This window comes from Coregonus clupeaformis, unplaced genomic scaffold (assembly GCF_020615455.1).
Source record: "Coregonus clupeaformis isolate EN_2021a unplaced genomic scaffold, ASM2061545v1 scaf0250, whole genome shotgun sequence".
NCBI classification, from domain to species: domain Eukaryota; kingdom Metazoa; phylum Chordata; class Actinopteri; order Salmoniformes; family Salmonidae; genus Coregonus; species Coregonus clupeaformis.
In genome coordinates this window covers 151941-174000 of record NW_025533705.1, presented here as the reverse complement: position 1 = coordinate 174000, position 22060 = coordinate 151941, and the positions used below count along the sequence as shown (strand labels likewise).

The 22060-nt window shown below is 43.8% G+C and overlaps 1 protein-coding gene across 1 annotated transcript in view; it reads left to right on the top strand.

Moving 5' to 3' along the window:
- The window catches only part of adamts3 (ADAM metallopeptidase with thrombospondin type 1 motif, 3), a 384520-nt gene that overhangs the window by 249023 nt on the left and 113437 nt on the right, over positions 1-22060 (top strand). The window contains exons 16-17 of the mRNA XM_041869483.2: positions 16116-16199; positions 17259-17339. Coding sequence (XP_041725417.2) covers positions 16116-16199; positions 17259-17339 — 165 coding nt within the window. The remainder of the gene's footprint in view (positions 1-16115; positions 16200-17258; positions 17340-22060) is intronic.

Sequence of the window (22060 nt, the reverse complement as noted above, 5' to 3'; positions counted from 1 at the left end):
GAGCTCTCACACAGATGGAAGAGCCATTTTTACTTCTTCCTGACAGCTGATGTCTGCTAAATGATGTAAATGTAAAGTGGCAGCGCACGGTGAAGGCTCCATGCAGGATTTCGCCACACGTTGACTAGCAACAACAACTGGGACCTAAAAGACACCAACCATCAGCGGCCGCTAAATTTGCCCAAAAAACGCCAAACAAAATGAAAACCCACACAACTTAAAACCCCCTAAGGTCGATGTCCACACCCCCATTGGAATCTAATTAGCATAATAACAAAGTTCAAGCTAGAGATATGTTTTTTTTTGCATTGGATGCGTCTCAATCCACCGCATCCGCCTATGTCGAAAGGTGAGAACTAGAGCGGTGTTTGTCAGACCATGAGACATCCCAAAAATCGGTTTTCTCACAAAGTCATCTGTAGCGTCCGAACGGTTTGGCCTACAAACTTTTATGACTCCTCTATGGAAAGATGAGACTCACAAAGACGATGGTTTTGTCCGTTTTGCTCTATGACCCCCACAAATGTTTTCTTCACCTGCGGGATCATCTGAGACCAGCCACCCGGACAACTGATGAAACTGAGGAGTATTTATGTCTATAATAAAGCCCTGTCCAGTCATGTGAAATCCATAGATTTGTATTTATTATGGATCCCCATTAGCTAGTCTTCCTGGGGTCCAACAAAATTAAGGCAGTTCTACATTTTAAAAACATTACAATACATTCATAACAGATTTCACAATATATTAAGTGTGTGCCCTCAGGCACTCTACTATCACATATCGATAACACAAAATCCATGTGTACGTGTGTATAGTGCGTATGTTATCGTGTGTTTGTGTTTGTGTTGCTTCACAGTCCCCGCTGTTCCATAAGGTGTATTTTAATCTGTGTTTAAATCTAATTTTACTGCTGTCATGAGTTACTTGATGTGGAATAGAGTTCTGTGCGCCTCCCATAGTCTGTTCTGGACTTGGGGACTGTGAAGAGACCTCTGGTGGCATGTCTTGTGGGGTATGCATGGGTGTCCGAGCTGTGTGCCAGTAATTCAAACAGACAGCTTGGTGCATTCAACATGTCAATACCTCTCACAAATACAAGTAGTGATGAAGTCAATCTCTCCTCCACTTTGAGCCAGGAGAGATTGACATGCATATTATTAATGTTAGCTCTCTGTGTACATCCAAGGGCCAGCCGTGCTGCCATGTTCTGAGCCAATTGCAAGTCCCTTTTTGTGGCACCTGACCACACGACTAAACAGTAGTCCAGGTGTGACAAAACTAGGGCCTGTAGGACCTGCCTTGTTGATAGTGCTGTTAAGAAGGTAGAGCAGCGCTTTATTATGGACAGACTTCTCCCCATCTTAGCTACTGTTGTATCAATATGTTTTGACCATGACAGTTTACAATCCAGGGTTACTCCAAGCAGTTTAGTCTCCTCAACGTTATTCATTAAAATATTTAGTTGAGGTTTAGGGTTTAGTGAATGATTTGTCCCAAATAGAATGCTTTTAGTTTTTGAAATATTTAGGACTTGCCACCCATTCTGAAACTAACTACATACAGCTCTTTGTTAAGTGTTGCTGTCATTTCAGTCACTGTTGTAGCTGATGTGTATAGTGTTGAGTCATCCACATACATAGACACACTGGCTTTACTCAAAGCCAGTGGCATGTCGTTAGTAAAGATTGAAAAAAGTAAGGGGCCTAGACAGCTGCCCTGGGGAATTCCTGATTCTACCTCGATTATGTTGGAGAGGCTTCCATTAAAGAACACCCTCTGTGTTCTGTTAGACAGGTAACTCTTTATCCACAATATAGCAGGGGGTGTAAAGCCATAACACATACGTTTTTCCAGAAACTGACTATGATCGATAATGTCAAAAGCTGCACTGAAGTCTAACAAGACAGCCCCCACAATATTTGTATCATCAATTTCTCTCAGCCAATCAACAAGCTGTGCTTGTTGAATGTCCTTCCCTACAAGCGTGCTGAAAGCCTTGTCAAACACAATATTTTCCAAATTTTACTAAGGGTTGATAACAGGCTGATTGGTCGGCTATTTGAGCCAGTAAAGGGGGCTTTACTATTCTTAGGTAGCGGAATTCATTTAGCTTCCTTCCAAGCCTGGGGGCACACACTTTCAAGTAGGCTTAAATTGAAAATATGGCAAATAGGAGTGGCAATATCGTCTGCTATTATCCTCAGTAATTTTCCATCCAAGTTGTCAGGGCCTAATGAATTTATTTCAATTGACTGATGAACTGTATGAACTGTTGCATTTTGCGTTTATATTTGTGTTCAGTTTAAATTCTACTGTATAAAGGAAACACTACAGAAACTATTTATATTCTACTGTACAGAGAAAACATCACCATTTATATTCTACTATACAAAGAAAACACTACAGACAACATTTATATTCTACTGTATAGAGAAAACACCACAGACACCATTTATATTCTACTGTATAGAGGAAACACTACAGACACCATTTATATTCTACTGTATAGAGGAAACACTACAGACACCATTTATATTCTACTGTATAGAGGAAACACTACAGACACCATTTATATTATACTGTATAGAGGAAACACTACAGACACCATTTATATTCTACTGTACAGAGAAAACATCACCATTTATATTCTACTATACAAAGAAAACACTACAGACACCATTTATATTCTACTGTATAGAGAAAACACCACAGACACCATTTATATTCTACTGTACAAAGAAAACACTACAGACACCATTTATATTCTACTGTATAGAGGAAACACTACAGACACCATTTATATTCTACTGTACAGAGAAAACACCACAGACACCATTTATATTCTACTGTATAGAGGAAACACTACAGACACCATTTATATTCTACTGTACAGAGAAAACATCACCATTTATATTCTACTGTACAAAGAAAACACTACAGACATCATTTATATTCTACTGTATAGAGGAAACACTACAGACACCATTTATATTCTACTGTATAGAGGAAACACTACAGACACCATTTATATTCTACTGTATAGAGGAAACACTACAGACACCATTTATATTCTACTGTACAAAGAAAACACTACAGACACCATTTATATTCTACTGTATAGAGGAAACACTACAAACACCATTTATATTCTACTGTATAGAGAAAACACCACAGACACCATTTATATTCTACTGTACAAAGAAAACACTACAGACACCATTTATATTCTACTGTATAGAGAAAACACTACAGACACCATTTATATTCTACTGTACAAAGAAAACACTACAGACACCATTTATATTCTACTGTACAAAGAAAACACTACAGACACCATTTATATTCTACTGTATAGAGGAAACACTACAAACACCATTTATATTCTACTGTACAAAGAAAACACTACAGACACCATTTATATTCTACTGTATAGAGAAAACACTACAGACACCATTTATATTCTACTGTATAGAGGAAACACTACAGACACCATTTATATTCTACTGTATAGAGAAAACACCACAGACACCATTTATATTCTACTGTACAAAGAAAACACTACAGACACCATTTATATTCTACTGTACAAAGAAAACACTACAGACACCATTTATATTCTACTGTATAGAGGAAACACTACAGACACCATTTATATTCTACTGTACAAAGAAAACACTACAGACACCATTTATATTCTACTGTATAGAGAAAACACCACAGACACATTTATATTCTACTGTACAAAGAAAACACTACAGACACCATTTATATTCTACTGTATAGAGGAAACACTACAAACACCATTTATATTCTACTGTATAGAGGAAACACTACAGACACCATTTATATTCTACTGTATAGAGGAAACACTACAGACACCATTTATATTCTACTGTATAGAGAAAACACTACAGACACCATTTATATTCTACTGTACAGAGAAAACATCACCATTTATATTCTACTATACAAAGAAAACACTACAGACACCATTTATATTCTACTGTATAGAGAAAACACCACAGACACCATTTATATTCTACTGTACAAAGAAAACACTACAGACACCATTTATATTCTACTGTATAGAGAAAACACCACAGACACCATTTATATTCTACTGTACAAAGAAAACACTACAGACACCATTTATATTCTACTGTACAAAGAAAACACTACAGACACCATTTATATTCTACTGTATAGAGGAAACACTACAGACACCATTTATATTCTACTGTACAAAGAAAACACTACAGACACCATTTATATTCTACTGTATAGAGAAAACACCACAGACACCATTTATATTCTACTGTACAAAGAAAACACTACAGACACCATTTATATTCTACTGTATAGAGGAAACACTACAAACACCATTTATATTCTACTGTATAGAGGAAACACTACAGACACCATTTATATTCTACTGTATAGAGGAAACACTACAGACACCATTTATATTCTACTGTATAGAGAAAACACTACAGACACCATTTATATTCTACTGTACAGAGAAAACATCACCATTTATATTCTACTATACAAAGAAAACACTACAGACACCATTTATATTCTACTGTATAGAGAAAACACCACAGACACCATTTATATTCTACTGTACAAAGAAAACACTACAGACACCATTTATATTCTACTGTATAGAGGAAACACTACAGACACCATTTATATTCTACTGTACAAAGAAAACACTACAGACACCATTTATATTCTACTGTATAGAGAAAACACCACAGACACCATTTATATTCTACTGTACAAAGAAAACACTACAGACACCATTTATATTCTACTGTATAGAGGAAACACTACAAACACCATTTATATTCTACTGTATAGAGGAAACACTACAGACACCATTTATATTCTACTGTATAGAGGAAACACTACAGACACCATTTATATTCTACTGTATAGAGAAAACACTACAGACACCATTTATATTCTACTGTACAGAGAAAACATCACCATTTATATTCTACTATACAAAGAAAACACTACAGACACCATTTATATTCTACTGTATAGAGAAAACACCACAGACACCATTTATATTCTACTGTACAAAGAAAACACTACAGACACCATTTATATTCTACTGTATAGAGAAAACACCACAGACACCATTTATATTCTACTGTACAAAGAAAACACTACAGACACCATTTATATTATACTGTACAAAGAAAACACTACAGACACCATTTATATTCTACTGTATAGAGGAAACACTACAGACACCATTTATATTCTACTGTATAGAGAAAACACCACAGACACCATTTATATTCTACTGTACAAAGAAAACACTACAGACACCATTTATATTCTACTGTATAGAGGAAACACTACAAACACCATTTATATTCTACTGTATAGAGGAAACACTACAGACACCATTTATATTCTACTGTATAGAGGAAACACTACAGACACCATTTATATTCTACTGTATAGAGAAAACACTACAGACACCATTTATATTCTACTGTACAGAGAAAACATCACCATTTATATTCTACTATACAAAGAAAACACTACAGACACCATTTATATTCTACTGTATAGAGAAAACACCACAGACACCATTTATATTCTACTGTACAAAGAAAACACTACAGACACCATTTATATTCTACTGTATAGAGGAAACACTACAAACACTATTTATATTCTACTGTATAGAGGAAACACTACAGACAGCATTTATATTCTACTGTATAGAGGAAACACTACAGACACCATTTATATTCTACTGTATAGAGGAAACACTACAGACACCATTTATATTCTACTGTATAGAGGAAACACTACAGACACCATTTATATTGGTCCTCAGTAGCTCAGCTGGTAGAGCACGGCGCTTGTAACGCGAAGGTAGTGGGTTCGATCCCCGGGACCACCCATACACAAAAAAATAATGTATGCATGCATGACTGTAAGTCGCTTTGGATAAAAGCGTCTGCTAAATGGCATATTATATTATTTAGTGTATAGAGGAAACACTACAGACACCATTTATATTCTACTGTATAGAGGAAACACTACAGACACCATTTATATTCTACTGTATAGAGAAAACACTACAGACACCATTTATATTCTACTGTATAGAGGAAACACTACAGACACCATTTATATTCTACTGTATAGAGGAAACACTACAGACACCATTTATATTCTACTGTATAGAGAAAACACTACAGACACCATTTATATTCTACTGTATAGAGGAAACACTACAGACACCATTTATATTCTACTGTATAGAGGAAACACTACAGACACCATTTATATTCTACTGTATAGAGGAAACACTACAGACACCATTTATATTCTACTGTATAGAGAAAACACTACAGACACCATTTATATTCTACTGTATAGAGGAAACACTACAGACACCATTTATATTCTACTGTATAGAGGAAACACTACAGACACCATTTATATTCTACTGTATAGAAGAAACACTACAGACACCATTTATATTCTACTGTATAGAGGAAACACTACAGACACCATTTATATTCTACTGTACAGAGGAAACACTACAGACACCATTTATATTCTACTGTATAGAGGAAACACTACAGACACCATTTATATTCTACTGTATAGAGGAAACACTACAGACACCATTTATATTCTACTGTATAGAGGAAACACTAAAGACACCATTTATATTCTACTGTATAGAGGAAACACTACAGACACCATTTATATTATACTGTAAAGAGAAAACACTACAGAATCTATATATATTATACTGTATAGAGAAAACAAACACTATTTATATTATACTGTATAGAGGAAACACTACAGACACCATTTATATTCTACTGTATAGAGAAAACACTACAGCCTGGCCTACAGGAAGTCTGATAGATAGGAGACCCAGCCTGGCCTACAGTGGTCTAAGGCACTGCATCGCAGTGCTAGCTGTGCCACTAGAGATCCTGGTTAGAATCCAGGCTCTGTCGTAGCCGGCCGCGACCGGGAGACCCATGGGGCGGCGCACAATTGGCCCAGCGTCGTCCAGGGTAGGGGAGGGAATGGCCGGCAGGGATGTAGCTCAGTTGGTAGAGCATGGCGTTTGCAACGCCAGGGTTGTGGGTTTGATTCCCACGGGGGGCCAGTATGAAAAATACAAAAAATTATGTATGCACTCACTAACTGTAAGTCGATCTGGATAAGAGCGTCTGCTAAATGACTATAATGTAAATGTATTTTACCAAATAGGGCTATCTTCTGTATACCCCCCTACCTTGTCACAACACAATTGATTGGCTCAAACGCATTAAGAAGGAAATAAATTCCACAAATTAACTTTTAACAGGGCAGACCTGTTAATTGAAATGCATTCCAGGTGACTACCTCATGAAGCTGGTTGAGAGAATGCCAAGTGTGAAAAGCTTTTATCAAGGCAAAGGGTGGCTACTTTGAAGAATTTCAAATGTAACATATATTTTGATTTGTTTAACACTTTTTTGGTTACTACATGATTCCATATGTGTTATTTCATTGTTTTGATGTCTTCACTATTATTCTACAATGTACAATTTCACAATGTCTGCTGCCTCAGTTTTTATGATGGCAATTTACATATACTCCAGAATTAGTGATCAGATGAATTGCAATTAATTGCAAAGTCCCTCTTTGCCATGAAAATGAACTTAATCCCCAAAAAACATTTCCACAGCCCTGCCACAAAAGGACCAGCTGACATCATGTCAGTGATTCTCTCGTTAACACAGGTGAGAGTGTTGACGAGGACAAGGCTGGAGATGAGTTAGAATAACAGACTGGAAGCTTTAAAAGGAGAGTGGTGCTTGAAATCATTGTTCTTCCTCTGTTAACCATGGTTACCTGCAAGGAAACACGTGCCGTCATCATTGCTTTGCACAAAAAGGGCTTCACAGGCAAGGATATTGCTGCTAGTAAGATTGCACCTAAATCAACCATTTATTGGATCATCAAGAACTTCAAGGAAAGAGGTTCAATTGTTGTGAAGAAGGCTTCAGGGCGCCCAAGAAAGTCCAGCAAGCACCAGGACTATCTCCTAAAGTTGATTCAGCTGCGGGATCGGGCACCACCAGTGCAGAGCTTGCTCAGGAATGGCAGCAGGCAGGTGTGAGTGCATCTGCACGCACAGTGAGGCAAAGACTTTTGGAGGATGGCCTGGTGTCAAGAAGGGCAGCGAGGAAGCCACTTCTCTCCAGGAAAAACATCAGGGACAGACTAATATTCTGCAAAAGGTTCTGTAAAACTCCAAGCATTGATTATGCAAGAATGGGCTGCCATCAGTCAGGATGTGGCTCAGAAGTTAATTGACAGCATGCCAGGGCGGATTGCAGAGGTCTTGAAAAAGAAGGGTCAACACTGCAAATATTGACTCTTACTTAATGTAATTGTCAATAAAAGCCTTTGACACTTATGGAATGCTTGTAATTATACTGACAAAAATATCTCATAACACTGAAGCAGCGAACTTTGTGAAGACCAATACTTGTGTCATTCTCAAAACTTTTGACCACGACTGTAGAAAATTGTAAAAATAAAGAAAAACCCTGGAATTAATAGGTGTGTCCAAACTTTTGACTGGTACTGTAGATTTTTGGTTTTCCATTGGTTCTGGAAATGAAGCCATACGTTTCCTGACCGGTGAAACTGAACGTTTTTTAACGTTCTGAGAACGGAAGTGGTAATTTCACACCTGTTCTGGGAAAGTTCATTTTGAAGTTGCAGGGAGGTTCTGAGAACGTTTTACTATGGTACCCTGAAAGTTTTCCTGGGAGGTATTATTAACGTTCTGGGAACTGAAATTATAGGTTATTTGATGGTAATTAAATAACGTTCTGAGAACATTCTCTAAACGTGTGAATGTTTTGAACAAAATTAAAAGGTTATTTGGAGGTTTTTGAATAACTTCCTTAACTTTCACTGAATGCTTCAATAAGACTTTTAATAACACTGCTAGCTTAGTTTGGGTTAACTATTTTGAGCTCCAAGCACAAATAGGATACATGGAAATTAATTTGCATAGGCATTAATCATGCAAACATATCCATGTTTTATTGTGACATGGTGTCAGTGACATTCGGACCTATGATCTTCTGTTGTCTATCCACAGAATTAGACCACTGCACCACCAGGATAGAGCTAGCATGCCTTGTGTTTTAGACTCATATAAAGCTGTTAATTTTAGTCTATTCAAACAGACCCTATTTCCAAGGAAACAAGCACTCATTCAGATCAGACACACTTAACAAGATAGAGGATACAGTGAGATTTGTTGACGCTGAGAACGGAATATTTGTTTTTTTTATAAAATTCTGAGAACGTTCTCTGTATGTTACAAAAGTTTTCTTGTGGTTTTTATAGAAAGTTTTCTTAATATTCTGAGAACAGAATGAATGTTTTTAAATAACATTCTTAGAATGTTCTCTGAACGTTACTAAAGTTTTCAGAAATTCCCACAAAATAAAATTGTTTCTTAAAGTTCTCTGAACGTACTGAGAACATGACTTTAAATAGAACCATGAGTAAATCTGTAGAAAACGTTATGCTGAAGAACTGAAATTCCCACAGAAGAACATTGTTTCTTAACGTGATCTGAACTATTTGAGAACATTCCCTATGTCAGTTGGAGAACGTTCCTAGAACATTAACAACATTGAAATTAAAAGTAACCATGTTTGAACTTTTAGAAAGAGAATAACGAACAGAAAATAACTTATATTTTGTGAAGTTCCTTAAATGTGCAGAGAATGTTCCAAAGACAAGCAGCCATCCTGCACCATTCCCAGCACAATGGCAGTAGGTAGTATGGGATATTGATACCAGTAAGGTGGTCTCTCTCTCTCTCTCTCTCTCTCTCTCTCTCTCTCTCTCTCTCTCTCTCTCTCTCTCTCTCTCTCTCTCTCTCTCTCTCTCTCTCTCTCTCTCTCTCTCTCTCTCTGTCTCTCTGTCTCTCTGTCTCTGGATCTGTCTCTGTCTCTGTCTCTGTCTCTGTCGCTCTGTCATTTCAGTTCCATTCAAGGGGCTTTATTGACATGGGAAACATATGTTTACATTGCCAAAGCAAGTAAAATAGATAATAAACAAAAGTGAAATAAACAATAAAAAATGAACTGTCTCTGGATCTGTCTCTCTCTCGCTCTCTGTCTGTCTCTCTCTCTCTGTCTCCGTCTGTCTGTCTCCCTCTCTGTCAAATTCAAATTCAAGCTGCTTTATTGGCATGAAAAACATTGAGTCAATTTTGCCAAAGCAACAATGTATACAATAAACATTGTAATAAAATATTGAAGACTGTCTCTCTCTCTGTCTGTCTGTCTCCCTCTTTGTCTCTCTGTCCCTGGATCTGTACCTGTCTCTGTCTCTCTGTCTGTCTGTCTGTCTATCTGTCTGTCTGTCTCTCTGTCTCTCTCTTTCTATGTCTCTCTGTCTCTTTCTCTCTATCTCCGTATCTCTGTCTCTCTGGCTCTGTCTCTGTCTCTCTGTCACACACACACAGTAAGCAGGACTGTTGATCCAGTGAGAATGTATCATATTTGTAGGCCAGTGTACAGCTGGCAGCTACAGTATGTACCTGCTGAGAGACAGAGGAGGATGTGGTGATGATGTTGGTGATGATGGTAGGGATGATGGTGGTGGTGGTGATGGTGGTGGGGATGATGGTGGTGATGGTGATGGTGGTGGGGATGATGGTGATGGTGATGGTGGTGATGGTGGTGGGGATGATGGTGATGGTGGTGGGGATGATGGTGATGGTGATGGTGGTGATGGTGGTGGGGATGATGATGATGGTGATGGTGGTGGGGATGATGGTGATGGTGGTGGGGATGATGGTGATGGTGGTGGTGGTGATGATGGTGGGGATGATGATGGTGGGGATGATGGTGATGGTGGTGATGGTGGTGGGGATGATGATGATGGTGATGATGGTAGGGATGATGGTGGTGGTGGTGATGGTGGTGGGGATGATGGTGATGGTGGTGATGGTGATGGTGGTGGGGATGATGGTGATGGTGATGGTGGTGATGGTGGTGGGGATGATGGTGATGGTGGTGGGGATGATGGTGATGGTGGTGGTGGTGATGATGGTGGGGATGATGATGGTGGGGATGATGGTGGGGATGATGGTGATGGTGGTGGGGATGATGATGGTGGGGATGATGGTAATGGTGGTGGGGATGGTGGTGGTGGTGGTGATGGTGATGATGGTTTTGATGATGATGGTGATGATGATGTTGGTGAGACCTACTGCAGGGCTTTGCTCCAACCCTTCACTAACACATCAAGTTCCTGATGAACAGCTGATTAGTAGAATCAGGTTTGTTAGAGCAGGGCAGGAACAAAACCCAGCATTAGTGTATTTCTCCAGGAGGACTGTTGCCCCTCCTCTTCCTGCTCTTTGGTAACCCTTTCCTCTAACTGTCTGTTGTCACTAAACCACTCACCTTTTTTAACAGGAAAACAGTTAAGCAAGAGATGCCAAAAAGAAATCCCTTTCTTGGAAAACACAACCTGCAAGTATCCCATGTTCCAGACCTTACTGTGCTCCCTCCCTAGTCCCCTAGCCCCTACACCCTAGTCCCCTAGCCCCTACACCCTAGTCCCCTAGCCCCTACACCCTAGTCCCCTAGCCCCTACACCCTAGTCCCCTAGCCCCTACACCCTAGTCCCCTAGCCCCTACACCCTAGTCCCCTAGCCCCTACACCCTAGTCCCCTAGCCCCTACACCCTAGTCCCCTAGCCCCTACACCCTAGTCCCCTAGCCCTACACCCCTAGTCCCCAGCCCCTACACCCCTAGTCCCCTAGCCCCCTACACCCTAGTCCCCTAGCCCCTACACCCTAGTCCCCTAGCCCCTACACCCTAGTCCCCTAGCCCCTACCCCCTAGTCCCCTAGCCCCTACTCCCTAGTCCCCTAGCCCCTACTCCCTAGTCCCCTAGCCCCTACTCCCTAGTCCCCTACTCCCTAGTCCCCTAGCCCCTACTCCCTAGTCCCCTAGCCCCTACTCCCTAGTCCCCTAGCCCCTACTCCCTAGTCCCCTAGCCCCTACTCCCTAGTCCCCTAGCCCCTACTCCCTAGTCCCCTAGCCCCTACTCCCTAGTCCCCCAGCCCCTACTCCCTAGTCCCCTAGCCCCTACACCCTAGTCCCCTAGCCCCTACTCCCTAGTCCCCTAGCCCCTACTCCCTAGTCCCCTAGCCCCTACTCCCTAGGCCCCTAGCCCCTACTCCCTAGGCCCCTACTCCCTAGTCCCCTAGCCCCTACTCCCTAGTCCCCTAGCCCCTACACCCTAGACCCCTAGCCCCTACACCCTAGACCCCTAGCCCCTACTCCCTAGTCCCCTACTCCCTAGTCCCCTAGCCCCTACTCCCTAGTCCCCTAGCCCCTACTCCCTAGTCCCCTAGCCCCTACTCCCTAGTCCCCTAGCCCCTACTCCCTAGTCCCCTAGCCCCTACACCCTAGACCCCTAGCCCCTACTCCCTAGCCCCTAGCCCCTACACCCTAGACCCCTAGCCCATACTGTGATGCCTGACTGATCAGACTTAAGCCTAATTTATACCTTACCTACGTACGCAAGGCAATAACGCAATTACGTCAAGTTTAGAATTGCGAAATCTGTAGATGTCTGTGTATTTTACATACTAAAATATCTAAAATACCCAGGATCACCAATTTAGGTAGCTAATTGTATAAATCAGGCTTTACAGATCAGATAACCTAGAAACTATCAACACCAGTGAATTATGACAGAACTACTGCTTTTCACTCAGTAGAACTGATATAGATATAAGATCTTAATTTGAGCCAGTTTGCTACAGCAGGAAAATTATCCTGCAGCAACAGGAAATTTGAATTATTATGTGGATTATAATTAATTGACATTTTTGTGGGGGTTGATACATTTTTCTTAAGAGAAAACAAGTCTGAAATTTCAGAGTGGAAATTAGAAATGTCAGAAGGCTTTTTAAACCTCAAATACATTACACGTTTTAAATGTCCTGCATTGCATGAAAGTTATCCTGCAACAGGTTGATCAAATTAAGATCCTACATCTGTATATTGTCCTGCTTCTGAGCAATAGCTCATGGTGAGACAGGTCTGCCAACCATAGAGGGAATATTGGCCACTCCCAGGAGTCTGATTGCTTGGTGACAGATTTCATCTCTGTAATGTACAGCAGACACACATACAGACATCATATGATGGCCACTGCCACCTCAATCAATCAATCAATCAATATGATCAATCAAATGTATTTATAAAGCCCTTTTTACATCAGCAGATGTCACAAAGTGCTATACAGAAACCCAGCCTAAAACCCCAACAGCAAGCAATGCGGATGTAGAAGCACGGTGGCTAGGAAAAACTCCCTAGAAAGGCAGGAACCTAGGAAGAAACCTAGAGAGGAACCAGGCTCTGAGGGGTGGCCAGTCCTCTTCTGGCTGTGCCGGGTAGAGAGGAACCAGGCTCTGAGGGGTGGCCAGTCCTCTTCTGGCTGTGCTGGGTGGAGATTATAAGAGTACATGGCCATTAAGGCCAGATTGTTCTTCAAGATGTTCAAATGTTCATAGATGACCAGCAGGGTCAAATAATAATCATAGTGGTTGTAGAGGTTGCAACAGGTCAGCACCTCAGGAGTAAATGTCAGTTGTCTTGTCATAGCGGAGCAGTGAGTGAGTGAGTGAGTGAGAGAGAGAGAGAGAGAGATCCACACTAACAGCATTACACACCTAGTAATGTTCCACAGCTGAACCAGAGACTAGTAATGTTCCACAGCTGAACCAGAGACTAGTAATGTTCCACAGCTGAACCAGAGACTAGTAATGTTCCACAGCTGAACCAGAGACTAGTAATGTTCCACAGCTGAACCAGAGACTAGTAATGTTCCACAGCTGAACCAGAGACTAGTAATGTTCCACAGCTGAACCAGAGACTAGTAATGTTCCACAGCTGAACCAGAGACTAGTAATGTTCCACAGCTGAACCAGAGACTAGTAATGTTCCACAGCTGAACCAGAGTCTAGTAATGTTCCAGAGCTGAACCAGAGACTAGTAATGTTCCACAGCTGAACCAGAGACTAGTAATGTTCCACAGCTGAACCAGAGACTAGTAATGTTCCACAGCTGAACCAGAGACTAGTAATGTTCCACAGCTGAACCAGAGACTTGTAATGTTCCACAGCTGAACCAGAGACTAGTAATGTTCCACAGCTGAACCAGAGACTAGTAATGTTCCATAGCTGAACCAGAGACTAGTAATGTTCCACAGCTGAACCAGAGACTAGTAATGTTCCACAGCTGAACCAGAGACTAGTAATGTTCCACAGCTGAACCAGAGATTAGTAATGTTCCACAGCTGAACCAGAGACTAGTAATGTTCCACAGCTGAACCAGAGACTAGTAATGTTCCACAGCTGAACCAGAGACTAGTAATGTTCCACAGCTGAACCAGAGACTAGTAATGTTCCACAGCTGAACCAGAGACTAGTAATGTTCCACAGCTGAACCAGAGACTAGTAATGTTCCACAGCTGAACCAGAGACTAGTAATGTTCCACAGCTGAACCAGAGACTAGTAATGTTCCACAGCTGAACCAGAGACTAGTAATGTTCCACAGCTGAACCAGAGACTAGTAATGTTCCACAGCTGAACCAGAGACTAGTAATGTTCCAGAGCTGAACCAGAGATTAGTAATGTTCCACAGCTGAACCAGAGACTAGTAATGTTCCACAGCTGAACCAGAGACTAGTAATGTTCCACAGCTGAACCAGAGACTAGTAATGTTCCACAGCTGAACCAGAGACTTGTAATGTTCCACAGCTGAACCAGAGACTAGTAATGTTCCACAGCTGAACCAGAGACTAGTAATGTTCCACAGCTGAACCAGAGACTATTAATGTTCCACAGCTGAACCAGAGACTAGTAATGTTCCACAGCTGAACCAGAGACTAGTAATGTTCCACAGCTGAACCAGAGACTAGTAATGTTCCACAGCTGAACCAGAGACTAGTAATGTTCCACAGCTGAACCAGAGACTAGTAATGTTCCACAGCTGAACCAGAGATTAGTAATGTTCCACAGCTGAACCAGAGACTAGTAATGTTCCACAGCTGAACCAGAGACTAGTAATGTTCCACAGCTGAACCAGAGACTAGTAATGTTCCACAGCTGAACCAGAGACTAGTAATGTTCCACAGCTGAACCAGAGACTAGTAATGTTCCACAGCTGAACCAGAGACTAGTAATGTTCCACAGCTGAACCAGAGACTAGTAATGTTCCAGAGCTGAACCAGAGACTAGTAATGTTCCACAGCTGAACCAGAGACTAGTAATGTTCCACAGCTGAACCAGAGACTAGTAATGTTCCACAGCTGAACCAGAGACTAGTAATGTTCCACAGCTGAACCAGAGACGTGTAATGTTCCACAGCTGAACCAGAGACTAGTAATGTTCCACAGCTGAACCAGAGACTAGTAATGTTCCACAGCTGAACCAGAGACTAGTAATGTTCCACAGCTGAACCAGAGACTAGTAATGTTCCACAGCTGAACCAGAGACTAGTAATGTTCCACAGCTGAACCAGAGACTAGTAATGTTCCACAGCTGAACCAGAGACTAGTAATGTTCCACAGCTGAACCAGAGACTAGTAATGTTCCACAGCTGAACCAGAGACTAGTAATGTTCCACAGCTGAACCAGAGACTAGTAATGTTCCACAGCTGAACCAGAGACTAGTAATGTTCCACAGCTGAACCAGAGACTAGTAATGTTCCACAGCTGAACCAGAGACTAGTAATGTTCCACAGCTGAACCAGAGACTTGTAATGTTCCACAGCTGCCATTCAGCCTGGACAACATCATCACAGCACACCATGACACAGAAACCATTCCGACACTAACCCTGGCTAGAACCCTGGCTAATACCTTGACTAGTAGAAAAACAGGACAGTGAGACCAATACTTTATCTCCTGCTACGCAAAGAGGAAAGATCATTTTGCTATTGTTGCAACAACAAGTCAATGAAACGAAGGCATCAGAAAACAGCTAACTGATTGTTTTTTTTGTTTGAAGGGAAGACGAGAGGATCGTTTTCCTTGCCTAAAGGAGCTCGCAATGTTAATCTGAATGAAACGGAAGATTCTAGAAATGTACTTGGTGAGTCTTGATGGGTTTGCAGAGGTGGTAGACATCCTTGGAGTAGAGAAGACGGCTTTGCTGCTTCAGTGTGGATTTACTGTTTCCTGTTTCCTGCTTATTGACACCTGGCTCAAAGTTCTCCCATTCACTCTCATCATTCAGTGTCTTTACTATCAATGTAATTATGAGACATGCTATATACAATACTGGACACCTACCCAGTTTCAAATGTAGGCCTGTACTACATGAAGTCTTGAAGAAGTCCTTCAGTAAAACTAGTTGAGTTTTAAATGGTAGTGGAACAGCCATGCTTCAATAGAGCTCTCTCTCTGTAGATGTGTCTAAATGTTTTGATGTGTCTAAATGATTCTAAATGTTTTGATGTGTCTAAATGATTCTATATGTCTAGATGTGTCTAAATGATTATAATGTAGGTGTCTAGATGTGTCTAAATTATTCTAGATTTGTCTAGATGTGTCTATATGTGTCTAAAAGATTATAGGTGTCTAGATGTGTCTAAATTATTCTAGATGTGTCTAGATGTCTAGTTGTGTCTAGATGATTCTAGATGTGTCTGGATGATTTTAGATGTGTCTAGATGTGTCTAAATGATTCTAGATGTCTAGATGATTCTAGGTATCTATATGTGTCTAGATGATTCTAGATGATTCTCCAAGCTGCCAGCTTCAGTAGAGCAAAGCCAGAGCATCAGGCTTACCTCTGTTGTTCTGCTCTCTAACTGCTGCCTCTTCCCCTTCTCTTTCCCAAACCTCCTCCTCTCCTCCTCCTCTCTTTCCCAAACCACCTCCTCTCCTCCTCCTCTCTTTCCCAAACCTCCTCCTCTCCTCCTCCTCTCTTTCCCAAACCTCCTCCTCTCCTCCTCCTCTCTTTCCCAAACCTCCTCCTCTCCTCCTCCTCTCTTTCCCAAACCACCTCCTCTCCTCCTCCTCTCTTTCCCAAACCTCCTCCTCTCCTCCTCCTCTCTTTCCCAAACCTCCTCCTCTCCTCCTCCTCTCTTTCCCAAACCACCTCCTCTCCTCTTCTTCCCCTCTGCTGACTGTCTCACACCGTACAAAGGTTTCCTTAAGATGTTTCTGATCCCTCCCGGGGCTAGACATGTGATCATTCAGGAGCATGAGGCTTCTCCTCAGATGCTTGGTAAGTCAGCATCTCCTCCTTCACTATCTCAAGCCTGGTTAGGGTTATGGTTAGGGTGAGGCTTCTCCTCAAATGCTTGGTTAGTCAGCATCTCCTCCTTCACTATCCCAAGCCTGGTGAAATGCATGACAATATGCAGTATTGTTGAAATGAGATTTTAACAAGCACAGTTAATATTACAGATTCTAATTAATGGAGCATTAATGGAGCATGCTACAGAACATGTGGTTCTACATTCCTCAATCTAGACTCACTTTCCTTCCAAGAGAACTGTAGGACCATATAATAGCCATAAAAGGAATCTCTCCCTCTCATTAAACCCCTGTATTTATAGTTACTGCTGGTTAAATGGTTAATATACATTGAGTGTACAAAACATTAGGAACACTAACTTTGTAGCAAGTAGGGTCTGCATGTGTAGGCGCATATTGCGTCATGATTGCAAGGTGTCCCGCCCAGATATCGGGACAGTTGAAAAGATATAGGGACTGTCACGACTGTCTGTGAGATGCGGTAAACGAAGTCAGGCGCAGGACACAGAACTCTCGGATACGTACTTTTAATACGAAAAGGATCCAAAAGGACACAGAAAATAACTCCACGCAGGGAGGAAATAACCCGCTCAACAAAATAGACAACCATGAAGGGGAAAACAATCACACACAAAGTACAGATGAGAGACAGGGGTAATTATAAGGGAAACAATTAACATAATGACGAACAGGTGTAAACAATACAGACAAAACTAAACAAACACCGATAACATCGAACGGCAGTAGCTAGTACTCCGGGGACGACGAACGCCGAAGCCTGCCCGAGCAAGGAGGAGGAGCAGCCTCGGCAGAATCCGTGACAGTACCCCCCCCTTGACGCGCGGCTCCAGCCGTGCGCCGACCCCGGCCTCGGGGTTGGCCAGGAGGACGCGGAGCAGGGCGAGTTGGGTGACTCCGGTGGAACTCTGTCAACAGGGAGGGATCTAGGATGTCCCTCCTAGGGACCCAGCACCGTTCCTCCGGACCGTACCCCTCCCACTCCACGAGATACTGCAGACCCCCCATCTGACGCCTCGAATCCACGATGGAACAGACTGAGTACGCCGGAGCCCCTTCGATGTCTAGTGGGGGCGGAGGGGCCTCTCGTACCTCATTCTCCTGGAGTGGACCAGCTACCACCGGCCTGAGGAGAGACACATGGAACGAGGGGTTAATGCGATAATTAACAGGCAGCTGTAACCTATAACATACCTCGTTCAATCTCCTCAGGACTTTAAATGGCCCCACAAACCGCCGGCCCAGCTTCCGGCAGGGCAGGTGAAGGGGCAGGTTTCTGGTCGAGAGCCAGACCCGATCTCCCGGTGCATAAACCAGACCCTCACTGCGGTGGCGATCGGCGCTCGCCTTTTGCCGTCTGATGGCCCGCTGCAGATGGACGTGCGCAGCGTTCCATGTCTCCTCCGAGCGCCGAAACCATTCATCCACCGCAGGAGCCTCGATCTGGCTCTGATGCCAGGGTGCCATAACCGGCTGATAGCCCAACACACACTGGAAAGGAGTGAGATTAGTGGAGGAGTGGCGGAGTGAGTTTTGGGCTATCTCTGCCCAGGGAATATACCCCGACCACTCCCCCTGCCGGTCCTGGCAGTAGGACCTCAGAAACCTATCCACATCTTGGTTTACTCTCTCCACCTGCCCATTACTCTCAGGGTGAAAACCTGAGGTAAGGCTAATCGAGACCCCCAAACGTTCCATAAACGCCCTCCAGACTCTAGAGGTGAACTGGGGACCCCGATCAGACACTATATCCTCAGGCACCCCGTAGTTCCGGAAAACGTGAGTAAACAGGGCTTCAGCCGTTTGTAGGGCTGTAGGAAGACCTGGCATAGGGATGAGACGGCAGGCCTTAGAAAACCGATCCACAACGACCAAGATCGTGGTATTCCCCTGGGAGGGGGGAAGGTCCGTGACAAAATCCACCAACAGGTGAGACCACGGCCGTTGTGGAACGGGGAGAGGTTGTAACTTCCCCCTGGGCAGGTGTCTAGGCGCCTTACACTGGGCGCACACCGAGCAGGAAGAAATGTAAACTCTCACGTCCTTAGCTAAGGTGGGCCACCAGTACTTCCCGCTAAGACAGTGCACCGTCCGACCAATACCAGGATGACCAGAGGAGGGGTGACGTGTGAGCCCAATAAATCAGTCGGTCACGGACTCCGGTAGTATGGGAGTGGGCTCAATGGACCTCTCCTCTGTGTCATATCGTCGGGACAGGGTGTCTGCCTTAACGTTCTGTGACCCGGGGATATACGTGATCTTAAAGACAAACCGGGCCAGAAACATGAACCACCTAGCCTCACGAGGGTTCAGTCTCTTCGCTGCCCTGATGTACTCCAGGTTACGATGGTCAGTCAGAATGAGAAAAGGGTGGTTAGCCCCCTCAAGCCAATGTCTCCACACCTTCAGGGCCTGGACCACAGCTAGCAGCTCCCTGTCCCCCACGTCATAATTGCGCTCCGCCGGACTGAGCTTCTTAGAATAAAAAGCACAGGGGCGGAGTTTTGGAGGCGTGCCCGAGCGCTGAGACAGTATAGCACCGATCCCCGCCTCGGACGCATCCACCTCGACTTGGAACGCCAAAGAGGGATCCGGATGTGCCAGCACCGGAGCTGAGGTGAACAGGTCCTTCAAATGTCTAAACGCCCTGTCCGCCTCAGCCGACCACTGCAAACGCACCGGGCCCCCCTTTAGCAGGGAGGTAATGGGAGCCGCTACCTGTCCAAAACCCCGGATAAACCTCCGGTAGTAATTGGCAAAACCCAAAAACCGCTGCACCTCCTTTACTGTAGTTGGAGTCTGCCAATTACGCACGGCTGAAACGCGGTCAATCTCCATCTCCACCCCTGACGCAGACAACCGGTGTCCCAGGAAGGAGATGGACTCCTGGAAAAACAGACATTTCTCTGCCTTCACATACAGATCATGCTCCAACAGTCTACCCAGCACCCGACGTACCAGGGACACATGCTCGGTACGTGTAGCGGAGTATATCAGAATGTCATCAATATACACCACTACCCCCCTGTCCATGCAAATCCCGGAAAATCTCGTCTACAAATGATTGGAAGACTGAAGGAGCATTCATTAGACCGTATGGCATGACGAGGTACTCATAGTGACCCGAGGTGGTACTGAAGGCTGTTTTCCACTCATCTCCCTCCCGAATGCGCACCAGGTTGTAAGCGCTCCTGAGATCCAATTTTGTGAAGAAGCGCGCCCCGTGTAATGACTCCGTCATACTAGCAATCAGAGGGAGAGGATAGCTGTATTTAATAGTGATCTGATTGAGACCACGGTAATCAATTTACGTGCGTAAACCCCCATCCTTCTTCTTCACAAAAAAGAAACTTGAGGACGCAGGAGAAGTGGAAGGCCGTATGTATCCCTGTCTCAAGGATTCGGCGACGTATGTCTCCATAGCAGCCGTCTCCTCCTGAGACAGAGGATACACATGGCTGCGAGGGAGCGCCGCGCCAACCTGGAGGTCTATCGCACAATCCCCCTGTCGATGAGGTGGTAATTGAGTCGCCTTCTTCTTACAGAAGGCGCTTGCCAAATCGGCATACTCAGGAGGAATGTGCATTGTGGGCATTTGGTTCGGACTCTCCACCGTCGTTGCCCCTACGGAAACACCTACACACCGCCCCACACACTGATCAGACCATCCCTTGAGAGCCCTCTGTTGCCATGAAATGTTGGGGTCATGAGATATTAACCAGGGAAGTCCCAACACCACTGGAAACGCAGGAGGGTCAATTAAATACAACTGTATAGTCTCCTCATGACCCTTCTGCGTTTTCATCTTCAGTGGCGCTGTGACCTCCCTAATCAATCCCGACCCCAAAGGCCGGCTATCTAGGGCATGGATAGGGAAGGGCACATCGACTGGTAATATAGGGATCCCTAACTTATATGAGAAATGGCGATCGATAAAATTCCCAGCTGCGCCTGAATCGACTAGCGCCTTATGCTGGGAGTAAGAAGAAACTTCTAGAAACATCACTTGGATACACATATGAACAGCAGAGAGCTCTGGGTGAGTTGGGACCTTACTCACCGGGAATGACTCATCAGTGCGCTGCCTGCTGCCTCGAATCCGAGGAGACCCTCCCCAGCACCGAACCGCCGTGTGTCCTCGGCGGCCACAGTTGGTGCAGGGGACAGCCTCCTTCCTGGCCTCCCTACTACCAGCACCCCCGAGCTCCATAGGGCTCGGCTCGGAGGTGCTGGGGGATGGAATGGACGGCCCCAGCGCTGGACGTCCACGGGTAGCCAACAGGGTATCCAAGCGAATCGACATGTCCACCAGCTGATCGAAGCTTAGGTTGGTGTCCCTGCAGGCCAGCTCTCGACGAACGTCCTCTCTTAAGCTACACCTGTAGTGGTCGATGAGGGCCCTCTCATTCCATCCCGAATTGGCAGCCAGAGTCCGGAAGTCCAGTGCGAATTCCTGCGCGCTCCTCCTCCCCTGTCTGAGGTGGAATAGACGCTCACCCGCCGCCTTCCCCTCCGGGGATGATCGAACACTGCCCTGAAGCGGCGGGTGAACTCCGCATAGTTCACAGTAGCGGCGTCTATCCCTCCCCACTCGGCGTTGGCCCACTCCAGTGCCTTGCCGGACAGACAGGAGATGAGGGCGGACACGCTCTCGTATCCCGAGGGTGCCGG